Consider the following 21,425-nt stretch of genomic DNA (forward strand, 5'->3'; position numbering starts at 1 on the left):
ACAAAATGTCGCTCAAAGAGACGTGTACCAACCAGGAAGAGACCAAAACTACTACAAGGAGACACAAGACAACTACAAAGAGACACAGAACGACTACAGACAAAAATATAACTACAAAGAGACCAAAACAAAAGAGACAAAAAATGACTACAAAGAGACACAAAGCAACTACAAAGAGATACAAAACAACTACAAAGAGACACAAAACAACTACAAAGAGACAGTGAATGACTACAAAGAGACACAGGACGATTACAAAGAGACACAAAACGACTACAGACAAAAAGTAAATGAAGAGACCAAAACAAAAAAGAGACAAACATAACTACAAAAAGACCAAAACAACCACAGAGACACAAACCAACTACAAAGAGACACAAAATGACTACAAAGAGACTCAAAACAACTACAAAGAAACTCAAAACAACTACAAGGAGACTCAAAAAGACTACTATGAGACTCAAAACAACTACAAGGAGATTCAAAAAGACTACTATGAGACTCAAAACAACTACAAGGAGATTCAAAAAGACCACTATGAGACTCAAAACAACTACAAGGAGACTCAAAAAGACTACAAAAAGACAAAATAACTACAAAAAGACATAAAATAACTTCAAATAGACTCAAAACAACTACAAAGAGACATAAAACATTTACGAAGAGACTCAAAATGACTACAAAGACACTCAAAATTACTACAAAGAGACTCAAAACAACTACAAAGAGACTCAAAACAACTACAAGGAGACTCAAAAAGACTACTATGAGACACAAAACAACTACAAAGAGACAGTGAATGACTACAAAGAGACACAGGACGATTACAAAGAGACACAAAACGACTACAGACAAAAAGTAACTGAAGAGACCAAAACAAAAAAGAGACAAACATAACTACAAAAAGACCAAAACAACCACAGAGACACAAACCAACTACAAAGAGACACAAAATGACTACAAAGAGACTCAAAACAACTACAAGGAGACTCAAAAAGATTACTATGAGACTCAAAACAACTACAAGGAGATTCAAAAAGACTACTATGAGACTCAAAACAACTACGAGGAGATTCAAAAAGACCACTATGAGACTCAAAACAACTATAAGGAGATTCAAAAAGACCACTATGAGACTCAAAACAACTACAAGGAGATTCAAAAAGACCACTATGAGACTCAAAACAACTACAAGGAGACTCAAAAAGACCACTATGAGACTCAAAACAACTACAAGGAGACTCAAAAAGACTACAAAGAGACAAAATAACTACAAAAAGACATAAAATAACTTCAAATAGACTCAAAACAACTACAAAGAGACATAAAACAATCACAAAGAGACTCAAAACAACTATAAAGAGACATAAAACATTTACGAAGAGACTCAAAACGACTACAAAGACACTCAAAATTACTACAAAGAGACTCAAAACAACTACAAAGAGACTCAAAACAACTACAAGGAGACTCAAAAAGACTACTATGAGACTCAAAACAACTACAAGGAGACTCAAAAAGACTACAAAGAGACAAAATAACTACAAAAAGACATAAAGTAACTTCAAATAAACTCAAAACAACTACAAAGAGACAAAACATTTACAAAGAGACTCAAAACGACTACAAAGAGACAAAATAACTACAAAAAGACAAAGGGTATAAAAGGTATTTGAAGGCAGCAAATTGGTTGGTCTGTTTTTCACTCTTTAGGAAAATGGAGAAAGGCCGGTCTTTTGTGTAGTGGAAGATTTTTTTTTCTCATTAATTGTCTGCAGAGGATGCCTGCATGCTGGTCCATTCTTCCCACTCACACTACCAACTGTCCTCAAGTACAACACCATTGTTATCCCTTCTAGGGATGTCACGAGAACCGATGCTCCGGTACCAAAATTCTGAAAACGTGACGGTAGTCGTTACAATCAGGCTCACCAAATGGCGTATGAATGACAGAGCAAATGGGGGGATGTTCCTGTATGACTGCATGTCTCATAGCATGGCTACTCCCTTAAAAATGATCACATCATGTTAGTAAAATCAACCAAAAACTCCTCATGTGTTTCTTCAATTTAATCACATAAATGAATTACTCCTTTAAGCCACTCTTCAAATAATCTAAATATTCTCTGCAAAAAGTAATAAAGTCAAAAACTGTTTTTCCTGACAATAATGGTACTTTCAGCTGAAAAGAAAAAGTCATATTTGAAGTTGAATCTGACATGCCAGGGTCATTTTAATCTCCTTGGGGCTGTTCCACACCTCTCCTGTCTTTTGCACCGCGAAGCAGCTCCATGTCTAGATCACATCAGATGATTGATGATCTCTGTGGGGGAAACTAGATTCTGGCAGCCGTAAAAGCAATGCGATTCAGTGTTGGGGCACAAAACAAGTGCGCAAATGAAAGAAGTCATGCACGAGATGGTGGAAAATAGAGAAAAACAGTGGAAAACAGTGATGAAGATGTTGCAACTGCTGCAACAATATTACTGAGCCACTTCAAAAGTGTTTTTGCCACTTTGAATTTTATTGAGTTGTTGCGTGGCACATTATCATTGCCAGCTGTCTGAATTAATGTTGTTAATATATGTCACATGCAAAATGTGTTTTTCTTCATCTCCGAATTACTCTCTCTTGAATAGACGTCACACACATACCGGATTAATAAATACAGGAAAGAGGCCATGTGTCTAGAAGCGGCCCTTATGGCACCTAAACAACATTTCCTCCCAATTAAAACTAATTAAGCAGCTTTTACAGTGGCACTATGTGATACACTAACCCACCAGCGTCTCATACTAAGCTAACATACCCTAACCTCCTAGCATCCACCATTAGCCAGCACATTAACCCCATGCTGAAGCAATGCAGCCTGCAGAAGTCAGTGGCTAAGTAGCAATAATGGCACTTCAAAATAATCAAGAGTCAAGCTTGATTGTAATGAATACAGTTTGATTCAGTAGACAATATGCCTTTATATACTTTGCTGTAATAAACATGAAGACTTGAGTGCTCAAAACACGCCAGTGAACAGGAAGCAGCAGCAGCAGCAGCAGCAGTGTGGAATATTAAACAGCACACTCATTTATTAATGGACTTCAGCATGTCTGCGGAACATACAAAGGCATCCCAAGACACCGGCATGACAGAAAGGAAGAGCCGTTTGTTTGTGTTTTTCAGATAGAATATTACAAGATTGCATCAGTCTTGCGAGAGCTGCTTTAAAGGAAATTCAGTGTTTCCTTCACAAAAACGCTCCGTGTGTGACAGCTCCGCTTCTTTTAAGTGTAGAAAAAAAAAAAAAAAACAGAGAGCTCAAGGGGCAGCGTCAGTCAAGCTTTTTAATCACTAAAACAATCAATCCAACAGTGTTCATTCATCCTGTTATATAAAGATATATGTCTAATTGTTTGCTAAGCAAACCTTTGTGGTAACAAAGGAGCTCCTTAAAAAAATTGTTCAGTCATGCTGAGCAACATGTGCATTGAAAAACATCCTTGAGGACTTTCTCCACTGTCTTGGTGGTGCGACGGTATCTGGCTCTACTCACACTGAGCTTCGTAGTCAAAGAGAAGAACAATCCCCCTGGGACACTTTTTATATCAAAACACACAAGCCTAATTGGCCATTTATATAAAGTTTAAGTTCAGGACCAGGCAGCAACCTCCGGTTCTGAGAAGTGAAGCCAAAGTGCCTTAAACCTGCATTCTTTCTAACAGCCTGCAGGGGGCGACTCCTCTGGTTGCTAAAAGAAGTCTGATTGTATAGAAGTCTATGAGAAAATGAGTCTACTTCTCACTTGATTTATTACCTCAGTAAACATTGTAAACATGAGTTTATGGTCTCAATCGCTAGTTTCAAATCTTCTTCAATACAGCATGATGTTCATTTAGTAAATGATGGTCCCATTTAGAGTCAAATAGACCATAAAGCAGGGGATGCTTTAGGGCGGGGCTACCTCGTGATTGACAGGTCTTTTAACGTTGAGCTTTAACCCTTTCACAGTGTGCTTTCAGTTCATGAAAGTTAATTGTAACATTTTTTGCCTGAAAATATTCAGCGTTCGGTTGTACTCAGCTCCTCCCTCTCGCGTCACTTCTGGTCAAAACCCAAGTTAACTTACTTACATACTTATTTTTTATATATATATATAACAAGTAGTAAAGCATTTTCTCCATCAGTGATACCACGAGGAGCTGCAGGTCCTTCAGTCAGTCCTCCCTCCTTGATTTCACCAACTTTATATATAAGTAAGTAGGGCTGTCAATCGATTAAAATATTGAATCGTGATTAATCGCATGGTTGTCCATAGTTAATCGCGATTAATTGAGAGATTAAAGGGAGATTTGTCAAGTATTTTATACTCTTATCAACATGGGAGAGGCAAATATGCAAATTATTGTATATATTTATTATTGGAAATCAATTAACAACTCAAAACAATGACAAATATTGTCCAGAAACCCTCACAGGTACTGCATTTAGCATAAAAAGCATGATCAAATCACAACACGACAAATTGCCACAATGGCAATTGTTCCCTATCTTAAAGCATCTAAGGCCTACAATAGTAACAGCTTTGCACATTTTCTTTGGAGGGGGATGTTTTTCCTTGTGTGGAGCATATTTGTGGGAAGTGACGTAGTGACATTTGCTGCGTAATATATTCACAAATTTATGCCATATTGCTCTATTCCCAGAAGGCTTCTTAAAAACAATCCTCATAAGCATGCTAGTGTTACGTGTTGTTAATTAATCACTTCAGTGTCCACTAATCCAACCAGTTCTCACTTCCAACTCGTCAAATACCGCAGCTTGGTCAGTGGCCCATCGGCGTCTGATACCGAGGCATGAGGCACCATTTAGCATGTGTATGAGAGCCACCGGGCTTTCAGCTGACTCCAACGTAAACCCATCCACGTCATTTTTAGACGGTCAGAGCAACTGACGTGGTATGAAGAGCGAGAAAGTCTGCGTAGGGCCGGTGGGAGGGGAGGATGGACGGGGGTCAAACAAACACAGGACTTTCACCAGGAGAAACCAAGTCAACGTTGACTTATTTACTGTTACATAAGTTAAGTAACTTAACTAGCGCCAGTTACATAACACATTTTACGTAAGAAACAAACTTATTTTAACCCAAACTTCTGTATTTTAAACCTAACCAAGTAGTTTATTTTGAAAAGACACTATGCAGAGCAGAAACTGACATGTTTGAAGCGTATAGGGACACTGACCAAGCGTCGGTATTTGACGAGTTGGGAGTGAAGATGTGTCCACTAAGGTGGATCTGTATGTGATCATGAATGCTGCAGTTTCGGGACCACTGAGGAGGAAGAGGATGATATTGTCTGAAAGCACCTGGTTGAATAGCTGATGAGCATCTTGGTGTTTTAATTCACTTTTATGTTGAGTTCTGCCTTGATGCAACGTTTTGTACTATTGTTTGAAAGGGTCTTTTGTTAATGACTCTAACATGTCTCGGAGCTCTGTTTCTAATCTGTATTCGAGAGCATGAGGTCTCTGTATGATGAGTCTATCGATCCCTCTGCAAAGAAAGAGAGTCATGTGGTAGGAGGCATGAAAGTGTCTCTCGATTCACTCTGTAAATCCATGAGACACACGACGCAAACATTTTATGGAAACTAATCAGGCTACAAGTAAGAGGTGTGTGTGTGTGTGTGCGTGTGTGTGTGTGTGTGTGTGTGTGCGTGCGTGTGTAGAGGGGTTTGGAGGGTGGAGGCTGTTCTCTCAGACGGGCTCTGACAGTTCAGGCTTGATGCAAAATCATCAAAGACTACATGTAAATGGACAGCGGTACATTTTTCTTTTTCAATATCTTAATTTAAATGTGATCGCTGGCTCTGCTGTGTGTTCTGTCTTCGGTGCTCAGAGTATTTTCATATGTAACTGTCCTCTGAAGATTAAACAGCAGGTTTTATGTCACTTACTTAGTAAAATATTCCCTCTCGCCGTTGGCTTATCCAAACAGAGGAGCTCAGGTGAGGTCTGTTAATTCATAAAGTTTTTACTGGCCTCATGGTGTGATAGTATGCCATATTTTAATAAACTAAACATTAGCACACTACGGCTACGTTGTCCGTGCAGGGAATGTAACCAAATGACAATTTAAATCTCACTATCTCGTTTACGCAACGATCTTTGTGTTCACTGACATTTTAAAATCGGGGGTGACCTAACAGATACGTTAAGTAAAATGTATATTTTGCTTATTGTATTAGGATGTAGTCTGTATTTCCAGGTAATATGTCAGGTATTGTTCTGTTCAGTTTTGATCACACCGACAGTTCACTCAAAGGTAGTGAGGAAACTCTGTCTCTCTCTCTCTCTCTACAATAAACTGAAATCTATGAGGATTCTTATTTATTTTAACTGAAGAACGCAATTCAAAGATGAGAAAAGTGCACCGAAGCACTGGAGGAAAAGACTATAAACTGATGAGGGGAAGTGATATAGCGCAGTTCATAGCCTTTATCAACTAACTAGTCAATCATTAACTTCACTACATCTATCCTGGACCTCCTCTCTCTACTCTAGTCTTGTCTAGGATGTTTACAGGCATGCAGAGGTTAAAGTCTCCAGTATTTCACAAGAAGAAACAGCAAACATTAGGTCAAGCAAAAGCCAAACAGAATATCTACATCTCTTCTTCTTCTTCTTCTTCTTCAGTGGTACAATGACTGATCATTTCTCATATGACAGGCTATCTGGTGGTCTTTGTGCTTTGATACTGCATAGTGTGTCTGAATGTGCACATGCATTTGAGAGAGAGAGAGAGAGTTTCCTCACTACTGCTGAGTGAACTGTCAGTGTGATCAAAACGTATCAATACAGAACAATACCTGACTTATTACCTGGAAATACAGACTACATCCTAATACAGAAAGCTGACAGCAAAATATACAATATACTGTTTCTGTTAGATGACCACCAATTTTAAAATGTCAGTGAACACAAAGATCGTTGTGTAAACGAGATAGTGAGATTTAAATTGTCATTTGGTTACATTCCCTGCTCGGACAACGTAGCCGTAGTGTGCTAACGTTTAGTTTATTAAAATATGGCGTACTATCACACCATGAGGCCAGTATAAACTTTATGAATTAACAGACTATTACTGCCTCACCTGAACTCCTCTGTTTGGATAAGCCAACAGCAAGAGGGAATATTTTACTAAGTAAGTGAGATAAAACCTGCTGTTTAATCTGCAGAGGACAGTTACATATGAAAATACTCTGAGCACCCAAGACAGACAGAAAAAGATATATAACATTTTTTTTACCACTATCCACCTACATGTAGTCTTTAGTGTTTTTGCATAAGAGCAGCAACGTTAGAGTTCAAATGAGGTTAAATTAGCCCAAATTTGACTTGTGAACTATCAGAGCTCCGTCTGAGAGAACAGCCTCCGCACACACACACACACACGCACACACACACACACACACACACAAATGGCGTTAGTTAATAAAGACCATGAACCGAGCTATGTCACCTCCCCTCATCAGTTTATATGTTCTGGTATTTGAACATTTAACATTTCGTCCCTCTGCAACTCACCACTGTTTATTAAAGGTTCATTATATTTCATCATCATCTGGGAAAACTTGAATGTCCTGCTTCACATCCAATAAATATTCCTCTCCACTCACATTGAATAAAATAATACAACCTCATATACAGGAGGTTAGAAGAAAGTAGAAGAACAGAGATCTGTTTGGTTTTAGAGGAGGATCCTAACGGGGTTCTGGGGATGTTTCTGGACAAAGATGAAGACGTTATATGAAGGAGTGTTTTAATAGACCTACAGTACAGGTATACAGTAACAACTTCACTTAATTACTTTAAAGGAATTCCTCTCACTTAAAATATTGACTTAAAGCCATCTTTAATGAATCTCTCCATTATATACTTAAATAATATCTGTGTTCTTCTACTGGAGCACACGATGATGTCTGTTTCATGTTGGTCTAATCTGATGCTTTTTTCTTCTCTTTGGATATTGTAGTGTGTGTGTATTGTAGTAACTGTCCTGTCGTCGCTTTAACTTTGCATACGTGCAGACCTTTGTAGCCAATGGGGTTGTGTTGATAAACCTTCATGAGGTGATTGGTGGCTCGAAGGCCAACAGGACAGTGTGAACAGATTTAAAAAGGCCCCACTGTTCCACCAGGAGGACAGACGTTGAACGAGATGGGTGTCATGACGCGTCTTCTCCTTTTGCTGTGGGTCGGTGAGTAGTCACCTGTTGCTGCTTACTTTAACCAATCTATGTGCTTTGACATAGTTTTTATTTAAATAATGTATTTTGAGGTAATCCATCAGAAGTGCTGTTATTACACCTCTCATAGGGTGTTAAGAGACTTTTAAATCTATAAGCAACAGTACTTTTAAATCAATTTTAAAATGTGTAAAGGAAGCCAGTGTGATTTGATGTCTTCTTCTGATGCTCATTAATATCCTGGCAGCTGAGTTCCAGATCATTTGGAGGTGTGAAGTGACCTCTGACTGAACAATGACAGACACTTCTCAGTTGTATTGGCTGGTTTCTGTTTTCATAATGGCTCTCGCCTGTTTCTTTCTAGAGAAGCCAGTTAAAATAGGAGGTATGATGCAGCTCTTAGTGATGAGGGGCAGATCCAGGGGTTGAGACAGCAGATGGTTGATGGCATTAAGAACACTGAGAAGTCAGGCCTTTCAGGGAAACTCAAACTGCGCTGCCTGCTACAAATGTTGTTTCTGTTTACAGTCTATTACAGTAAAACCTACCCTACTCTCCATTCCTCATCCCCATAGAGGAATCCATGCAATACAGAAGTGTCCTTCTCTTTGCTGTAATAAAATCTTGGTTTATGCTAAATAATTAAATACATAAATAGATAAAAGATACTTCAAAGACAATAGTGGTATATATGTGCTTCCTGTTGTTAGTGTTGTTTTAGGTTGTGGTGTTCTGAGTGATAGTGTTTCTGTTAGGAGACAGATGGTGTCAGTGTAGTTGATCCTGAGATGTGTATCAAGTGTTTGGTTGGATGTGAGATTAACTGTTGTGCTGAGTTTCATGTCAGTAAAGAGAACTGAACAGTTTTGAAAAAGTGAACTCATAGAGGTGTGTGTGTTACCTATTGTAAAAAAACCCTGTTATGCTGGGCTTCCATAGGAACAATCAGACAACTTTTATCACAGTTCAACATGTATATTAATAACTTTCTGAAGAGTGGATGAGTTGTTCTCTACAACAACCACTGTTCTAACTCACAGTCACCTGGTGGAGGACTTTCTGTTTCAGGTGTCACAGCGAGCACAGTGGTGGATCTGCAGAAGAGAATCATCGGAGGTCGAGATTGTGGACCAACTGAGCGTCTGTACCATGTTGAAGTGAGACAGTATAGAGCTTTTCCTGGTGAAAATTTCACAATATGTGGCGGCACTCTGATCAGTAACCGGTGGATTCTGACTGCAGAACACTGCTGGAATTCAGAAAGGTAAGAAAGGCATTAGTTAGGGCGCCTGGTTAGCTCAGTTGGTAGAGCGGGCGCCCATATAACAAGGCTCAGTCTTAACCGCGATGGCCTGCGTTCGAATCCGTCCTGTGGCCCTTTCCGCATGTCATCCACTCTCTCTCTCTCCCCTTTCCAAGACTCTATCCACTGTCCTGTCAATAAAAAATGCTAAAAATGCCCCCAAAAAATAACTTAAAAAAAGAAAGGCATTAGTTATACTTAGTCCGTTTTCATATTAAGAACGATTGACTCGTACGGTGCCAAAGTATGATGGCCCCCCCTCCCCAGTCCCCAACCGCTCAGCTTTTACATTAGTACGGTACGGAGTGTTCACACTAATCAAACAAACTCGTCTTTGGGGTCAAGGGTACTCGGATCCGGGCCCGGGACCCATCTCTTAGGACCGACTGACCCATGTTCGACTGCTGTTCACATGGAACCCTTCTCCACTTCGGCCTTCAAAGTTCTCGTTTGAATATTTGTTACTACCACCAAGATCTTCCACCCGCTGCTCTCTCTCTCCCTCGCTTGCTCGTTGAGCCGAGGAGGAGTGGCCGACGTTGAACGCCGGTTGTTCACAAACAGTAACAGACAACTTTTACATATTATACCTTTAGATGAAACTGTCACTCATACATTTGATAAATGTTATGAAGTCCTGAAGCAGCAGTCAGTAATGGTGTGATGAACTATAGCATTCCCAAAAAGAAGATAGCATTGATTATGTTCATGTTCAGTAGGTACTGACCTATTCAAATATGATATGTGTTATGTATTTACAGTAATTCAGTGATGATTCTCTTTAACCTTTACTTATTTGTAGGATTATGAAAGCAGTTTTAGGTATCCATCCAGGAGGTTAAGGGACACTGGAGAACATCACAGCTCGTGACCACAAAGTCCCCTTTTATGGGATGCATGACATCATGCTGCTGGAGCTAACTAACCCTACTCAGATTCAACCTGTTCGACTTCCTAACTGTAGTAATCCTCTCAAGATGTGAGTTGTGATCTTCCCCCTTTAATAAGTCTGAAATCTCAACTCTTCAGGAACTCTGAGATAAACTGTTTCTTTTTGTTCTTTGTCTTGTATTTCAGAGGTGATACAGTTGAGATTGCAGGTCGTGCAGCCAAAACTCTGCGCCCTAATAAAGAAAGAGGTGAGAAGATCTTGATTATTTTACAATTATCACAGTTAGTGTTTGTTTGGTAACACTACTGACACATATTTACATTAAATACATATAAATTTAGTCTTAAATGTTTGCAGCTTCTTAATTATATTTCTGTATATACAAAAAAAACATAAATCTCCGTACACCGTTTTCACAACACTCTTTTCAAACCAATTGACACATTTATCTACTTTTAATAAATCAGATAAATATCCTAATTTAAAGATGATGTTTGATGCTTAAAAAATCTTGGTGGAATAATTTTCTGTCTACAGGTTAAGTAGATAATAATGAAGCTTCTTGATTTTTTTAGTAAAGAAACGTTATTTTTCTATTTTCATCTAGAACCTGGTATAGTAGATGTTCTCCAATGTGCAAAGACCACGATTGTTGACCGTCAGGATCTCAAAGACCGTTTGCAGAAGAACTACGAAGGGTTCGACGAGTTCTACGGGTATCAACATTGGCAAAGTTACCAACGTCCTGGAGTGGATGCAAGCGTAGTGAGTGGGCATGGTTTCTAACTTTATATGTTTTCTACAAGTCATTACACATTTTACCACTTTAATATAAATGAGTATTTCAATAAACAAAAATCAAAGTTTGTAACAAACAATATATACCTCTCTCTCACAGGGTGACTCTGGTGGAGGAGTGGTGTTCAATGGTATGATTTACGGTGTCAATGCTTTCGTCGGTAATGATACCCATGGCACTGTTGCACCAGCTGGATTCATGGACGTCTGTAAATACATGAAATGGATTAGTAATACAATCGGTATTGCCTGACCCTGAGTGGGATGATAAGGGTGTGTTATACTATGAAATGTCCTGTCATTTAACAGGAATTTCTCCTGCATTAAGAAAATTGTTGAGTTACTCTAAATTTGCAATTGATATATTTACAATTGATTAAATGTTAAACTGTTATTTGTAAGAGATTTATAGTATCTGAGTTACAAATTACAGATTCTTACTTTCAAACTTATTCTGGTAAAAAAAAAAAAAAATGTACAGTTTTATATACAGTTTTTACAAATTTCCCCATACTGTATGTAAGCGTAACAGATTTTGCATGCTATTATACAGTGATTGTATTGGGAAAACTATAAGGTGCCAAATATAATAGTCTGCTTTTCTTTTCAAAATACTGATAGCTGTGATAAACATGACTTTTTAACAAGCTTGTGTCAGTTTAAATAAAATGAAGATGACTCACAATCATTACAGATTGTTGTTTTTCTTTCAGTGTCACAGAAAAAGTACATGAACAGATTTCTGCACAATTTAATACTCCATTAATCAATATCTTTAAACCTGTTATAACTGATTGTTTTTTGGCCATGTGGGGGCAGCTTCTTCTTATAATAACATTGATTATAGCTGATTCATATTACCAATTAATCAAATTACTACCTTATTTTTAATGAAGAAGGGACAGGAAAAGGGAGTGGTTTTGTGTTTCTTTCAGAAGTCTGCTTTTATTGTCAGCTTTTTTAGGGTGTGGGGGAGAGCAGTGGAGAGTCTTTTGGTCAGAGTTTTATAACAATATCTCTGTTTTACCCAGGCTCAGGATGAAACATATTGTGGACCGAGGCTCGGTCAGTTTATAACGAATATGAAACCATTCACCACCAAAAAGATATCTACAGTTTTTACAAATTTTCCCATATTTAAACATAACAGATTTTGCATGCTATTATACAGTGATTGTATTGAAAAACTACAAGGCGCCTAATATAATATTATTTTCAAAATACTTATAACTGTGATAAACATGACTCTTTAACAAGCTTGTGTCAATTTAAATAAAATGAAGATGACTCACAATCATTACAGGTTGTTGTTTTCTTTCAGTGTCACAGAAAAAGTACACAAGCAGATTTCTGCACAATTTAATACTACATCAGCTTTTATATATATATATGTGAAATAATTGATTGAATAAATAAGTATGACTTTTTTTACTGTCTAAAAATGTGCTGTTATCTTAATGTTAAGATAACAAAAATATGAACATCCACTGTTGTTAACATCATTTGTTAAGATCATACATTTAATTTTATTCCATTATGTATTTGATGAAACCATCATATCAGTATGATTTCAGATCATTTCTGAGATGTTTTTTTTATCTTTCTGTAAATATGGTAAACATCTAGAATAAATCCATAGAAATAATAACTAGTACTGGTAATACTACTATTTACATGGTAACAAATTGACTATATGTTGGTATACTAACACATTAGTAACATAATAACAGTACATGGTTTGTGTTTTACTTTTGCCATGAAGCGACAACCGTTTGGTAGAGGCCTATATCAAAATAAAAAATATTGATTGTTGGTATTATTGTCCGAACGACATGAAAAATACAAAGAGAGAATCATTCCATTGCTTTTGTCTTTGTGAGGACATTAAAGGGTTAAAATAATACAATTATTGTAAGATGGTGCAATTTAAATCATTTCATATTTCAGTGATATTGCAGAGGGGTGTATCAGTTTAGTTATATACTAGGCAGGCTATAGTAACGCTGCTGTGTTGATAATGACTATATGGACATGCTGCTAGTCTTCTCTTGTCTCGGCCCACTCACACCGCTGCATTGTCGCCTAGGCCACGTCGGTTTATTCATGAGCCCATGAGCAAAGTACTAGAGTAAATGTACTTAGTTACATCCCACCACTGCTTGTGATCCCTCGTCACTAGTTATGGTCTTCTCATGTGGACATGAGCTGTGAGCAGGTCAACCTCAGATTGTTTCATTTGAAGGATGTTTAGAGGCGTGCAGTGTCACCGCCGTGCTCCAGCTGTTTTCCCAGTGTCTCCCTCTCTCCTGTGTTTCCAGTGGTCCCCCGTTAGTCTGTCTGTCTGTGTGTGTGTGTGTGTGTGTTCTTGTACACCTGTCTTTGTGAGGACCACTTTGAGTTTTAGACCTTCAGAGTTAGGACATTTTTGGAAAGTGAGGATTTTGGCCGGTCCTCTCTTTGGGACCTTCAAAGGCCTGTTTGAGGGTTCAAACTTGGTTTTAAGGTCCAGGTTACAATTAGGTTTAGGTTAGGGTTAGTGTAAGGGTTGGGATCAGGCATTTAGTTGTGATGGTTAAGGTTAGGGTAAGGGGCTAGGGAATGCATTATGTCAATGAGTGTCCTCACAAAGATAGAAGTACACGGCTGTGTGTGTGTGTGGCTTCTCCATTCACTCTCCCGCCTCCCTGATTGCTACCAAGCTGTTTCACCTGCTCCAAGCCACACACCTGCAGTACATCATCTCATCAGCCCTGCAGTGTTTCAACCTCGGCTCTTCACACATCCAGGGGTCTGATCATTGTCTCAGCTACTGCGATGGTAGTTGCTCACCTCAGTTTTTCTGAGAATTATTCCTAGTGTTGTTTTGGAGCCTGACATTAACTGTTCTTTCCCCCCGTGCCTCAGGATCATCCACCTTCCTGCCTGCTAGTTTGCTCGTTCCTTAAATAAACCATCTTATCTTCACCTCCCTCTTGTCAGTGTCCTGCATTTGGGTCCACCTACCTGCATCGTAACATGCAGAGGTTAAAGTATCTGGTATTTGACAAGAAAAAAAAAAACATTAGGTCAAGAAAAACTCAAATAAAAACTAATTTGTACAACCGAATATATATCTATGATAATGACTGTCTGTGAATGTCTAATACCTCTAATACTGTTTACTTAAATGGTGCCCTTTGTGCTTTGATACTGCACTGTATGCTTTAATGTGTGTGTGTGTGTGTGTGTGTGTGCGTGCGTGCGTGCGTGCGTGCGTGCGTGTGTGTGCTACAGCTTCTGGCTGCTGCAGTAGCTTGAGGATAATCTATAATGGAAAAAGAATTGGTCATGTGGAGAAAATGGATTTTCCACCTTGCCGTTGCCTCGTAATGACTACTGCAAGGTATACCTTTGTGTTGGTCTGTCTGCTGTTTGTAATTGCATGCATGTACAGTCAAGATGAGTGTGTGTCAGTGTTGATTTCATATAAGTGGTTGTGAGTGTGGAACGTCGGCCAGAGTCTCTATATGTGCCTGATTGCATGTGTTTAAACGTACAAATGTGTGATTTTTTTCATACGTGTGATAATATGTGAGTGGGCGTGCACATGCGGAGGAAAGGTAATTGCTTCTCGCTTAATTCCTCCCTCCATCCGTCCATATAGGAGCTCAATTCAACAAAGGAAGAAGGGCAGCTGGTGCGAAGAGTCGTTTGTCAGCCATGTTGAAACGTTCCTAATTGGATTTCCTTGGCAGCAGTCTGGAATGAGGACCCGGGGAGGGGAGCTGGAGAGAGTGAAAGAAAAATGAGACAAGTTAATTTAGTCTCCTTGAGATGAACTCCCCCCCCCTCCTTGTTTGATTTAGCCCCACTTGAATTTAAATGAAAGGCCACAAACTCGGACAAAATGCACTATATGATATGATGCATTCGTGGGAACTTCGTATTTATTGCATGCTTGTCGAAGTTTACGTGTTTATGTGTTTGTTTTTCTGAAAATACAAACTTTGCGATGATCGAGTGTCTTCCTTTTGGATGAAGTTTGTTGCCACAGTCAGACTGGCAGAGGCAACAAACACTTGCTAGTCACGTTCAATATGAGTGATTCGTCATCACGACCCATCACGAGCTTTCATCCCACCCATCTAATCAGAGACTGATTTGCACTTTGGACACCAGGTGAATGCAGTTAAGTATCTCCGATGACAGAACAACAGCTGTTATCTCGCCTCTGATGACCTGAATGAGGAATCACTGCTAAAGAGCCACTTTGAGTGACCTTTTCTTTTACTGCAGCAGTTTATCATCAATTGAGTTTCATGGCTTTGGGCACTTGGGACTCTTTTGAGCCTGGGCCGTAAAGTTTAATTAACACTTCTGCATTAAGGGATTAATGACGGCTACGTGTGTAGCCTCCGTAGCTATACGCGAAAGGATACGGCATGGCTGCTCAAAAATGTAACTACATGTCGGGGCTTCGACGGCCACGTGAGGATCTCTGATTAGTCAGCCTGGCCTTGTTGTGTTTTTGCCTACAAGTTTCTGATGGTGCAATATAATGTGAATAGAATATGAAGCGAGTTGTAAAAGGCTCAGAAATATTATTTTTCTGTGACAAACGCCAAACAAAGCCGTCTTCACTGCAAACTTGTGCTCACGGTGACTTCTGCGCTCGATCCAACACATTCTCACTCCCAACTCGTCAAATACCGCCGCTTGGTCAGAGCCCCTCGGCATCAGAGACCGACGCACAGGGTTCCCCTCTTGGGTTACCTTTGGAAGGACCAGGGACGACGTGTCAATATACGCTCGTTACATGCATAATGTCCTTTCAAAATAAACTTCCGTTTTCACAAGAAGTTAGATTTAGGCAAATAACCACTTAGGTAGGGTTAGGAAACGGTCGTGGTTGACGTTAACTTCACTGACTAGCGACTCACGGGACTCACGGAACTGACAATACCGATGAGTCAAGTGAATAAAGACTGACGTGACAAAATAAGTCAACGTTACTTTTAGTGTCACACGGCACACAAACAGCGGTCTCCTGGTTAAAAGTCTTGTTTGACCCATCCACCTCCACTCCCACCCTGAACGGACTCTCACACTATTAATACTACGTCACTTGCTCCGACTGTCGAATAACGCCACTGGTGGATTCATATTGGAGTTAGTTGAAAGCCCGGTTCGTCACATACCGTCGCTAAAGAGTGCCTCCGGGCGTCGGTTTCCGATGTCGAGGGGCGCTGCCCAATCAGCGGGGTTTGACGAGTTGGGAGTGAGACTGTGTTGCTCGATCACAGTGAGTGAAACCAATTAGAGCAACTGCACGGAATAGTCTCATATGCAATAATTGGAAACCAATTGGACCTTCCCACCATTTCATCTTTAAACTTCACAGTTTGTTTTCAGTTCATGGAAATTAATTGTAAGATTCTGGTCGCCTAAAAAATGTCTTCAGCGTTTGGTTGTACTTAGCTCCACCCTCTCGTGTCGCATTTGGTTGCAAAAAAACAAGATGACGATGACCATAATGCCGAACTTGAGGCTTCAAAAAGGTAGTCCACAAACCAATGGGTGACGACACGGTGACTACGTCCACTTCTTATATACATTCTATGGTCTAAACCAAAGTATCGGACATACTGAATGATGATGATGATGATGGCGCTAGATGAAAAGTCTGTAGATCACCCAAGTTCTCACAGTTCATCCCGAAGGTGACACGAATAAAACTCAAAAATCCCACCCTGAAATGGTCATTTTAATATATTCTATATTTTCAGATTAGGTTTTGGAGATTTTAGCCCTGTAGGACTGTAATGAGAAACGAACACCTAACAAACTCGTATTGTGTTGGTCAATGCATGATCTGTCTCTCTCTCTCTCAGTAGACCTTAAATGTTTTTTAGTTTTTTTTTCTTCCATTTACGACTCCTTGCCAAGGCCAAAGGGCAGAAGGCGCAAGTCCAAACAAATAAGACAATCCAACACAAACAGGCAGCCAGACAGATTAACAGCACCGGCATAATTAGCTCCTAGAGCAATGTGCATTGTTTTATTATGCCTGCCAGTGGTCAGGAATGCACACGACGAGCTGCTGAGAGAAAGTCATTCCGGTGAAATGGCTCGGCTTGGCACTCATCTGCCTTCTCTGGGTATTACTGTTATTGCTGTGATGAGAATTACTGAGCGTCTTTGGTTGCAGGGAAGATGCTGATGCTCTCTCTTGGTGGTTTCACAGATGAAGTTTCACAGAGCAAACAAATTACTTTTACAATTTAATAATTCAGTGAAAATCTTAAAGTAATAATCTCTAAGATTTCCATTAAATAAATGTCTGTTTAGTCACTGAGCCGAATAAGGTAACACAATGCTGATTGAGCCTATATGGACCACTGATTAAGGTATTGCAATATTTATGTATTTGCAGTATTACAACTGGAAGTCTATGGCGATACTGCTAATGCAAACCCAACATTTCCTACTGCTGCAGCTTCACATTAAAAACAGTTTGTTCATCAAAAGTGTGTCTACAAAACTAAACAATCGTCATTTTGGTAATTTTTTGACAGAAGATCATTTTGACATTTTGCAGGGAGTAATTGAACAGTCGGGAGTAGCAACAGTCAGCTGTTAGATGGAGAGCTACAGGCGACAGGCTGAACAGCGAAGTAACCAACTACTTTCACTTTTGCAGACTCATGCAGTGTGCAGCATAAAATCAGATCATGGTTGCTCACAGAACTAGAATGGCTCTCGGAGAGCGCAGACCTCCGCCAAGGTGCCTGACTTTAAAAACAGATCACAGCTCACCGTGAGGTGGTCGGCTTATTATTAACACGGTGTGTTTCCGTGTAACGTATCGGCGGCTGCCTCTCTCATTCAGCAGCCTTATTATGTCTGTATAACGTTACATTACATTGTCTCTCATCCCGTCATCTAGCATTTTTTTCTTTCTCACCGCAGACGGCCAGCAGCTGCCACACACACATCCACACACGCATGATCATGACACAAATATAAATGCAGCTAAAAACAAGGTCAACAAAGCTGAACAAGAGTGACGAGAGAAGATAAATATACATGTCAGGTGCCTGTAACATTCCCTCTGATGATGATGTAGAAGGCTTGTAGGATTAAACTGTGGTGCATGGCCTATTGCGGTTAACATCTGCCTTTCAGACTCTTATAAGTAAACGTTTGGACGGGACAGGCCAACCTGATTTTCTCTGTGCCTCCCACACTGTGATTTCTGCCTGCGCCACTGCCATGTTGATGTGTTTTTAAGAGCTTGAAGTACAGAAACAAGAGAATATAACATCCGTGAGTCTGACAACAACACTTCTACGTGTGTGAAGCACGGACCTTTCACAGTAAATGGTGCAGTGAGACTATTATGCATTCTGAACTATTGTTTCTAATATGAGAAGCTTTTGTCATCTTTGTGATTAATGTCCTTTGTTATGAAATAAGTACGTGATAACGCAACACGCTGCTCTGCTTTGCGTCATGGTCTTTGTTCACACTGTCAGTCCTTGTCAGTCCTCACTGCACACGTATTGCAGAACATTAATCACTGGACACAAGGTAAACTAATTGAAATATCCCAGATGAACCGTTCAACAGGTCTATAGTAATTCATTGTCTCTCCAAGACAAAGTTTGTTCTATATCACCATGTCATTCAAACGCAGTTCAAAGTACTTTACAGGATAATAAATAGATAAAACTGAGAAGGTGAGATGAGCGTGTATATACATCCACTAGGGCTGTCAAAATTAACGTGATAATATCGATATTAACGCAAATTAGTTTTAACGCCACTAATTTCTTTAATGCATTAACTCAACTTGTAATTTATAGGTTCAGCTTTAAAGCTATAGAGTGAAGAGAATCATATGAAACTAGCAAACCTAAGGAATCCATTGGTAACCATGTCATGGCTTGTCAGGAAGGAGGTTAAATAACGCTCCAAACTTTATACATTTTGTTGAAGAAAATTGTCATGTCCATTTTCAAAGGGGTCCCTTGACCTCTGACCTCCAGATATGTGAATGTAAATGGGTTCTCTGGGTACCCACGAGTCTCCCCTTTACAGACATGCCCACTTTATGATAATCACATGCAGTTTGGAGCAAGTCATAGTCTAGTCAGCACACTGACACACTGACAGCTGTTGTTGCCTGTTGGGCTGCAGTTTGCCATGTTATGATTAGAGCATATTGTTTTATGCTAAATGCAGTACCTGTGAGGGTTTCTGGACAATATCTGTCATTGTTTTGTGTTGTTAATTGATTTACAGTAATAAATATATACATACATTTGCATAAGGCAGCACATTTGTCCACTCCCATGTTGATAAGAGTATAAAATACTTGAAAAATCTCCCTTTAAGGTATAATTTGAACATAAAAAATGTGCAATTAATTTAAGGGTAATTCTGGTTTATTCCAATCTGGATTTTACCCTAAATAGTCAGTCAGAAACAGGAGCAGCCTGACCATCAAACAGACTTCAGAACTAGCTTCTAAGTTAGCCAAACTTGGAAAAGAAATCAAGACAATCTGTAAACATTCTTACCCAAAGTAACCATCTGATCTCAAACATTCATCACAGTTTACTGACTGAGTATATTGATGGTACAGATTATCTTCAGATTAGATAAATCCCATCATGAGAAGCTCCGAAGCCGACAGCCTAGTTTATCCTACACTGTCGATGGACGTTTTCCTGTTTTCGATTATTTCATCCACGCTGACAGTGGAACAGTTTAGCGTGTTATTATTACAATAGTTGACTATTCAGACAGACACATGTGCACAGACAGATACAATTCCAGGGGAAAATATGAACATTTAAAACAAAGGATGTAAAGAGCCAATAAATATGTTTCTTCATGTTGAATAAAATCACTACGTTGTTGGACAGCCCAAACAAATGTGAATGAAATGCCGGAGATGTTGGTGTTATTAGGGTATATTTCCAGTGTGAGGAATTAGCATAAAGAGACGTGCAGTGTGCATACAGACAAAACTATGAAATCTCTCTCTCAGAGATCAGTGCGTCATTCAGAGCTCCCGCTCATTCACTCAATCACAGTCTGAAATCAAAAGCACAACTCTGAAACAGATTATTTATTTGACTGTCGGGCATCATGTGGGTGGATGGAGTTTATGGAAATATGAAAAGTTAACATTGTCAGTGGGTTACATATATTAAAATGAAATACATAGTCGACTTCCATGTGCTATAACACAAAAAAGCTCCATTGCACATTATTGCATGCGACTGCTTTGCTCTCTCTACTACAAAACATTTCTGTAAACATATACAGACTGTTGCATATTTTACAATCTAATAGTTGTTTAAATTAAAGCAATGTTTCATTTTCTATTCTCTGCACATAGCTGAGGAGCCAACCTTTGTCAGCAAAGTTTTCTGTCTCGACTTTAAGAGGGGTTGACCACCAAAGTGAGAGAATAGGCGGCATGCGTACTTTATCTACTTTGTTGTCCTGTGGTCTTTTAGAGCCTCCAAAACATACAAGAAATGATTTAAGGAGATAAAGGCCAACAGCCAACTCTGGCTATAGAAGACGGCTCTGTTATTACGTGACTGTAAAAGTCAATTATGAATGAAATGTACACATTGGGTGCAGTGAAACAGAACCAGAAAGAGAAGGGTGCAATAGATTGCACTCATATTGCCATCACCGCACCCTGGGAACACGGAGCTGGAGACGTTTTAATTAGCTCGGTGTGACACCAACATATCGTCAATGCATCTCATATCAACTTTCTTTTGCAACAGAAACAGTATTATTTCTCACCGTTGTCTTTTTGTATTGGTCATGCATACAGCACTGGATGTCTACTACAGCTACTTTATTAATCCCATTATTGAAATCTTTTGGATATCATCCTGTCAACGCATGATTATATTGTCTTTTATTAACAGTTAAAGATACCTGATACCTGGCTGAAAAAAAAAATGTTTTTAAGTCTTCAATCTGTTTATGGTACCAGATAAGTATTAAAATAAACACATGACTATTAAGTCCAATATTGTGGTTGGAAATTGTAGTAGATAAAACATGTTGTAAGGTGCAGCCATTATATTTATTTAATTAAATATTTAGTGCATTTAATGTTCCTAATTTGGTAGCAGCATGCGTCCATCTGTTTTTATCATCCCTGCAGTAAATTGCTCGTT

General features: G+C 39.2%; 2 protein-coding genes and 2 long non-coding RNA genes across 4 annotated transcripts in view; 3 read left to right on the plus strand and 1 right to left on the minus strand.

Moving 5' to 3' along the window:
• LOC119485161 overlaps window positions 1-21,425 on the plus strand; it is a 569,585-nt gene that overhangs the window by 278,044 nt on the left and 270,116 nt on the right. The window lies entirely within an intron of this gene.
• LOC119485160 overlaps window positions 1-21,425 on the minus strand; it is a 60,030-nt gene that overhangs the window by 23,913 nt on the left and 14,692 nt on the right. The window contains exon 3 of the long non-coding RNA XR_005206200.1: window positions 9,912-10,019. This is a non-coding gene — a long non-coding RNA (uncharacterized LOC119485160). The remainder of the gene's footprint in view (window positions 1-9,911; window positions 10,020-21,425) is intronic.
• On the plus strand, window positions 8,138-10,481 carry LOC119485158 (trypsin-like). Its single transcript, XM_037764512.1, has 3 exons — window positions 8,138-8,251; window positions 9,308-9,503; window positions 10,345-10,481. Exons 1-3 carry the CDS (start codon window positions 8,212-8,214, stop codon window positions 10,382-10,384), a joined length of 276 nt encoding a protein of 91 aa, XP_037620440.1. The 5' UTR covers window positions 8,138-8,211; the 3' UTR covers window positions 10,385-10,481.
• On the plus strand, window positions 10,390-11,917 carry LOC119485156 (kallikrein-15-like). The gene is made up of 4 exons (XM_037764510.1): window positions 10,390-10,521; window positions 10,620-10,681; window positions 11,042-11,199; window positions 11,333-11,917. The coding sequence occupies exons 1-4, from the start codon at window positions 10,436-10,438 to the stop codon at window positions 11,483-11,485; spliced, it is 459 nt and encodes a 152-aa protein (XP_037620438.1). The 5' UTR covers window positions 10,390-10,435; the 3' UTR covers window positions 11,486-11,917.

Source organism: Sebastes umbrosus, chromosome 3 (genome assembly GCF_015220745.1).
Source record: "Sebastes umbrosus isolate fSebUmb1 chromosome 3, fSebUmb1.pri, whole genome shotgun sequence".
Classification (NCBI taxonomy): Eukaryota; Metazoa; Chordata; class Actinopteri; order Perciformes; family Sebastidae; genus Sebastes; species Sebastes umbrosus.

Bases quoted from the DNA above. Each gene is read 5' to 3' on its own strand.
- LOC119485158 (XM_037764512.1), top strand. From the start codon at position 8,212: ATGGGTGTCATGACGCGTCTTCTCCTTTTGCTGTGGGTCG. The intron at 8,252-9,307 runs GTGAGTAGTCAC...TTTCTGTTTCAG, and splicing joins TCTCCTTTTGCTGTGGGTCG to GTGTCACAGCGAGCACAGTG. The intron at 9,504-10,344 runs GTAAGAAAGGCA...ACTTATTTGTAG, and splicing joins CACTGCTGGAATTCAGAAAG to GATTATGAAAGCAGTTTTAG.
- LOC119485156 (XM_037764510.1), top strand. From the start codon at position 10,436: ATGCATGACATCATGCTGCTGGAGCTAACTAACCCTACTCAGATTCAA. The intron at 10,682-11,041 runs GTGAGAAGATCT...ATTTTCATCTAG, and splicing joins GCGCCCTAATAAAGAAAGAG to AACCTGGTATAGTAGATGTT. The intron at 11,200-11,332 runs GTGAGTGGGCAT...TCTCTCTCACAG, and splicing joins CTGGAGTGGATGCAAGCGTA to GGTGACTCTGGTGGAGGAGT.